At 37.8% G+C, this 7,473-nt stretch overlaps 1 protein-coding gene across 1 annotated transcript; it reads right to left on the bottom strand.

Moving 5' to 3' along the window:
• Window positions 1-4,373: 4,373 nt before the first annotated feature.
• LOC107022344 lies at window positions 4,374-4,886 on the bottom strand. The gene is made up of 2 exons (XM_015222982.1): window positions 4,728-4,886; window positions 4,374-4,607 (listed from the first exon to the last, which is right to left on the bottom strand). Exons 1-2 carry the CDS (start codon window positions 4,884-4,886, stop codon window positions 4,374-4,376), a joined length of 393 nt encoding a protein of 130 aa, XP_015078468.1.
• Between the last annotated feature and the right edge of the window lie 2,587 nt (window positions 4,887-7,473).

Genomic DNA, 7,473 nt, shown 5'->3' with positions numbered 1-7,473 from the left:
TTTTTCATTCTCAGTTATGTTATTAATCACAACTTGTACAGACGACTTTGTACAAACGACTTTGTCCCTAATTTTCAAGACATTCTTCTCAAACAAGTAGAATATTTTATTAGACTTGGTAGAAGAGTTACTAGCATCATAAGATTCAAGAAACACACTATGCTTTGGAGAATTCACCAAAACATTAATAACCATCTTTCCATTTTCTTGTTGTCCACTTATCCATCATACCGGAATATCCATAAGTTTTCTAATGAAACTTATGTTCCTTAACAATCTTGTTTGTCTTCCCTACCTCACTTTTAGACAAGAAACTCTTACTTCGTGATTGGCGAGAGACTTTATTCTTTGGTCATATTTTCCTATTGTCTCATTAGATATATTAATTTTTCGGTGTAATTGACACAATTAAAAAGGGAGCCTTGCATCATGTATCCACCCAAAAGCATACTCCATACACTCTCCGAAAATCTTCTTGGTAGAATCTAAATCGCGAAGTCTACCTTTTCATTATTGGTTTGTTGCGATCTCGCAGGCAACATGATTCGATTTGGGTGATTGTTGATCGAATGACTAAATTAGACCATTTCTTATCGATAAAGACTACCTTTCAGCAAAAAATTATGCAACATTATATATTCAAGAGATAGTCAAACTTCATGGAGTTTTGGTGTCCATCATTTCAATAGAGGTGCGCAATTCACCGCACCAATACTGGAAGTTTTTCCATAAAAGTTTGGGTTCAAAGGTAAATTTGAGTACTGCTTTCTATCGTCAAACTGATGGTCAAGCAGAGTGCACAATTCAAATTTTAGAGGATATCTCGAGTGCGCATGTGATCAACTTCAAGGGTAATTGGGATGATCACGTACCTTTCATTGAGTTTGCTTACAGTAAAAATTATTACTTTAGTATCTATATGGCTCCTTTTGAGACTCTTTATACGAGAAGATGTAGATCTCCTAGATGGTTCGAGGTTATGGAAGATGGATTGATAGGTCCAGACTTGGTTCATCAAGCCATGAATAAGGTTAAGATGACTCAGGAAAGGTTGAAAACAACACAAAGTCGTCAGAAATCCTATACCAATGTTAAAAGAAGAGACTTGGAGTTTGAGGTGGACGATTGGGTTTATTTGGAGGTTTCAACCATGAAGGGTGTTATGAGGTTTGGCAACAAGGGAAGCTCAGACCCCAGCATATTGAGCCTTACTTGATATCCAAGAGGATTGGCGATGTAGCCTATGATTTGAAACACCACTAGAGTTAGCAGCAGTCCATCCGATATTCCACATTTCAATGTTGAAAAAGTGTATGGGCGATCCTTCACTCATTTTACCTACTGAAAATATTGATATTAAGGATAGTCTATCTTATAAGGAGATTCCCATTGAGATTCAAGGTTTTATGGAGGAACCAGTTTGTCGAGGAAGCTACCTGGGATATGAAGAGGAGATACCTACATCTTTTTACTTCTGGAGAAATTCCAGACCAAGGTAATGACTTTTTGTAAAACACTCTTTAAATTGACATGCTATGTCGTGTTAATTGCATGTTGGGTGTTTGAACCGAGTGTTAAATGTTACCACCCTTAGTCTACATAGACTGATCTCGTTGGAGGATGAATGTTCCCAAGGGGGATATTGTATTGGAAAGAGCAAAATTGAGAATTTTGCAAATTATGCTTAAGTTATGAGTTTTGGTCAACTTCAAACAGCCATTACTTTCAGTACAGATTGATTTAGGTGGCCCATAAGATATCAAATGAATGATCTTTGAATAATCTTTTCACCACCACCGAGTTTTCTAAATTTTGAGTTTGGATGAGGGAAATATGTCTATTTAAATTTAGCCTGAAGAAAATTTACCCAAATTAATGAGGGGTATTTTGTCTTTTCCTTACACCACTAGCTTTAAGAATTTTTCATAATATGTTAGGGGTCAAATCTGATTAAGATCAATTTATGCCTAAGTTTGAAGTGTTCAAGAAATCTAGGTGAAAAATTCAAGAAGAGAAAAGAGGAGTTTCAAGAAGTTCTTCAAGATTTCAGAAAAAATGCCAAGAACTTGGTTCTTTCAAGGTACGTGAGATTTCTCATAGTGATGCCAAACATGTATTTTTTAAGTAAATCATCCATGAAATCGTTATGTATAGGTTGTTGAGGAATTGTTAAGGTTTTACTTCATTATTAATCAATAAATTCATGTTGGATTGTTAAAGTGAAGGTTTTGCAAAGGAGTGTTGTTCATGGTGTAAATTGAGGGAGTTTTCATTTCGTTGGGTTTATGGATCTAAATTAGTTTGGGAATGAATTATTTGATTCCAAGTGGGTTAGGCCATGAATTGAACAAGAAAAACTCGTAAAAAATTCAGGGTTTGGGGTGGGGCATCGCGCTCCCTAGGTGCTAGAGGGCTGGTGCAATGCGCCAGTAGGACGCCCAATAAATAGGGGTAGGCACGACGTACCAGTAGGACGCCTATTCAGACCCATTAAATGGTTAATTCTCTGTTCTCGTTCCATACTTGTTCCTTTAAGCTGAGTTGTCATTCTCTTCTTATTATCAATTATCTAAACCTCCATTAATCATTGAAGTATCTTATGAATATTCTAATCATCATTCTTAAACTCAGATTTTCAAGTCAAGGAAAAGTTAAGAGAGAAGTTCAAAGGTATTATTTTATAAACACTTAAGAGTTTTCAAATGCTATTTATATAACTATGTGTATGTATATATGTCGATTATTGGACTTGAAAAATAAGTTCACAAGTAAGAAGTCCATTCCTTGTAATGGTGAATTGAGCATAATGTTATATCTATTATTTTGGGAGTAGTATCGAGCGCCAAGTTAGGTTAGAGTGTCTTATGATTCAGAAGTCTCGTTGAACTACGTAATCAGCGTAGGATAGGATAACATTAACTCTTCATTGCTTCTGAGAAAGCTATTAGATGGATTCATAAACACGATACATCCTATACCCCGACAAAGTATAGGGTGACCCTAGCAACGTGAGAAGAAACGTTGTATCATTACTAGACTCATGATAATGGTTGCCGATTAGAGAAACTTCTCACAAGTAAAATAATTATATTCGTGTCACTTTCGTTGCATATTATATTTTAAAGCTTAGATGGTTTTTTATGACTTCATATTCATGTATTAATCAAGTTATTTTGTTTCAGTCCTTCAAAGGCAGATTATTGTTTACTCTAACCTTTTCATGTACTAGTATATTCAATGTGCTGACGTTATTTAACCTATATCGTTTCATGATGCATATACAAGTATTTAGGATCATCAACAGGCGAATCCTTGAGATCATTATCCACTCGCAGATAACATTTGGTGAGGCCTCTTTACTTTTAGGGGACTCCATTTCATTTTAGCTAGTAGCTTTAGGAGGTGTCGTGAGTCCTGTCCCGACATTCATCTCACATTGTTAGAGGCTTCGTAGACAAATTAAGAAGATGTTTTCCATTGTTTTCTCAGGATGTTCTATTTTAACTCATGGTTCATGTTAAGTATTTTACAAAGACCATATATTAAGACTTTGTTAAATGTTTAATTGTTCACCTATTTAAGCTATAATATATTGTTTAATGTCATATAAGTCATGTATCCAGGCCAAGGGTTCGCCTAGAGATAAAAAAATGATTTTTAAGTGCTAGTCACGTCCACGGTATAGGCTCAAAGCGTGACACAACCGCGCAATCTGATTGATATAAAGCTCGACTAACTTCTCTATTGTATACTGCAATCTGATTGATATAAAGCTCGACTAACTTCTCTATCGTATACTTCACCCAAACCGGGATCAAATGGGAGAACTTGGTCAACTTGTTGACCACAACCTAAATGGAGTTATAACTACCTATAGTGGTAGGTAGTCCCAAAACAAAGTCCATAGCGATCCGCTCCCACTTCCAAGTAGGAATATGCATCCTCTATGATATGGCTCCAGGGTGTTCGTGCTCATATTTGACCTGTTTACAAGTCAAACACCTCAAAACAATATCAAAAATATCCTTCGTCATACCACACCACCAATAGTGATGGATCAAGTCATGATACATCTTTGTTTCACTCAAATGAATGGAATAACACGAACAATGGGACTCCTTAAGAATCAGTCTAATCAACTCCGCTACCTTGGACACACAAATGTTGCGTTTAATATGCAAGACACCATCGGAATCAAGTACAACCTCCTTGGCTTCCCCTCTCATCATTTTGTCTCGAAAGAGATACAACTTCTCGTCATCAAACTACCACTCACGAATCTACTCAACTAAGGAAGAATGAGTCTCGATAAAAGCAATCAAACTACCTATTTCCTCAGAAACTCGTTGCCAGATAATTCTATTGGCTAACTTTTAAACATATCTAGCCAATGGTCTATCCTCCACACTAATAACAGCAAGACTCCCCGTGCTAGAAGTCTTCCTACTCAAAGCATCAGCCACCACATTGGCCTTCCCTAAATGATACAAAATGGTGATGTCATAGTTCTTTAGTAGCTCAATCCATTTGCGTTGCCTCAAGTTCAGATCCCTCTGAATAAAAATGTACTGAAGACTCTTATAATCCATGAAGATTTCACAATGACACTGTACAAATAATGTTTCCATAGCTTAAGCAAAAACATTACAACTGCCAACTCCAAATCATGGGTAGGGTAATTCCTCTCATGGATCTTCAATTGTAAAAGTCATAGGAAATTACCTTGCCTTTTTGCATATAACACCACCTAGTTTGACTCGACAAGCATCACAATACACGATGAAATCTACAGCCTCATCGGGTAAGGTCAAAATAAAAGCTAACATCAACAAGACCTTGAGATTTTGAAAGCTCTTCACACACTCATCAGACCACTGGAAACTCATACTCTGCCAAGTTAATCTAGTCAAAAGAGATGTAATGGTAGGAAACTTTAAGCAAATTGTCAATAATATCCCATAAATCCCACAAAACTCCAGATCTGTATAATCGATACAAGTCTGGTCCAACCCTTCACTACCTCAATCTTGGTTGAATCTACCCAAATACCCTCTTTGAACACCACATGTCCCAACAATGCCATGGAATTAATCCAAAACTCACACTTTAAGGGCATACAGCTTCTCTTACCTCAATCTCTGGAGTATAATCCTCAAATGTTGATCATGATCCTTCTCAGTCTTGGAGTACACCAAGATGTCATCAATGAACACTATCACAAAGGAATCTAGATAAGGTCAAACACCTTGTTAATTAACTCCGTGAATATTGCTGGGGTGTTAGTCAAATGGAAAGAAATCACAAGAAACTCATAGTAACTATATCGGGTCCTAAACGCTGTCTTATGGACTTTTGATGCCCTAATCTTCAACTATGATAACTGAATCTCAAATCAAATCAAAAAAATAATCAATACGAGAAAGAAGATACTTGTTCTTCAATCCTTTTTACTCGCAAATAACACAAGAGCACCCATGGAGAAACACTAGGGTGAATAAACCTCTAACTCAACAAATCTACAACTAATCTTTCAATTCCTTCCTCTGTTGGAGCCATATGATAAGGAGGAATAGAGATCAGATTGGTGCCCGGCTCCAAGTCAAGAACCTATCCAGAGGAACACTAGGAAGATCAGTAGGGAACACATCTATAAACTCTCCAACCACAGACACAAATACATGGGAGGAGGCTCAACAGTAGTATCTCGAATGAAAGTCAAGTAGGACAAACACCCTCTATCAACCAATATCTAAGCTCTAATGAATGAGAAAACTTTGCAAGGGCAATAAACAACTAGCACCCGTCCACTCAACTCTCTGAACACTCGACATCAGCATAACAATCAAGGATAACATAATATGGATAAAGTAAATGCATACCCAAGATTATATGGAAGTCTACTATACCCAAAATGATTAGGTGTACCAAGTATCATACCTGACCAAGGAAACAAAATAGGATCGATACACTCGATCCAACACTAAGGATTTACTTACTAGTGTAGAAAAGATATAGGCCCATGTATCCAATCAGACAACATATCAAACCAGCAGCAAAATAAATAGACACATATGGTAAAGTAGAACCAGATCAAACAATATAGACGCATGTCAGTGACAAAGTAGGATGATACATGTGATCACAAAATCAAGAACCTCGGCCTTAGTCCTTCCTATAAAAGCATAACACTAGCCATCTCGATCGTCTGCGATTTAAGTAAAACCTCTACCTCTACCCCGCGAAGCTGGAGTACCTTTATCAGCAGTCTTGCTACCTCTACTAGTAGTCCTGCCACCTCTACCGGACTAAACCCTGCCCGACCCCTGGCCGGAGTCACTAAATCCCTAACTAGAGCTTTTGAAAAAAGAACATTGAGATCTTGAATAAGTCTATAGTGGACATTATTGCATCATATGACCTGGATCCCCACAAGTTAAGTAAGATCTCGACAGAGATAGTTATTGATGTGAACGAAACGAGCTACAATAGTTACATCGGCCAGAACCATAACTAGCTTCCCACTCTCAGTTCTTGGCATAAAATCATGAATCGACCCTTAAAACTAGAAGGAACCACTGCCCTTATGTGAACTTCTACCTTAAAGATGAGACACCTATAGAACAGGCTTCTCGGGCTCCCTAAAATTTTATTAAACCATCAATTTTGCCTCCTTGGTGGCTTTTATAAGGTACCTAAAGGAAGCCCCCTCTTTAGTTACCCTTAACACATAAGATCTGACGAGAAAATCAACCCTCTCACAAATTGGCAAATTATGTTTACCTCATCTAAAATAATAGTCGTAGCATGCCTAAAAGCTCACAGAAACAGGACTCATACACAGTCATAAACAAAATGCCCTGAACAAAGCTCTCAAACCTCATACGATTCTCCTCTCTTATACCTAAGAAATAAAGCGGTTATGGAAAGCTCTAGAGAACACATCCCCCTATGCCGAAGTATATTCAACTGGTCTATACCTCACAAAAGTCCTCCACTACTCTCTGGCACGATCATGAAGCTAAAGGGCAACAAACCGAACACTACGAGAATTTACCATACTACAACCTCCTACAACCTCAAGCATCTCATGGAACAAAGTCAAGAACTCATGAGCATCCTTGCTCTTACCACCCTGAAACTGGGTGGTTTCATCTTCTGAAATCTCTTATAGCACTATTGATTAGCCGTTGTTAAGATAACCTGAGAGGAAATTTGTGCACCAATGATCGGTGAAGGAACCACAGTTAGATGGCCCACATGAACATAGATACTTGAAGTTTGCTGTGAACATGGGATATGCACCCCCCGAGAAAGTTTCTCTAACACACCAAGCATCCTCAACAAAGTTTCATGAAACAAAGGAGCCCCAAACTAAGGAGGAACATGGACCTCAACAACTTCAACCTATGGCTTAGGAGAAGCCTCTCTAGCCCTATCTCTGGCTGGTGCTGTTCCACGAGCATGACCTTTAAT

Source organism: Solanum pennellii, chromosome 6, assembly GCF_001406875.1.
Source record: "Solanum pennellii chromosome 6, SPENNV200".
Taxonomy (NCBI): domain Eukaryota; kingdom Viridiplantae; phylum Streptophyta; class Magnoliopsida; order Solanales; family Solanaceae; genus Solanum; species Solanum pennellii.
Note: the sequence above shows the minus strand (reverse complement) of the source record. Positions and strands in the feature narration are given on the sequence as shown.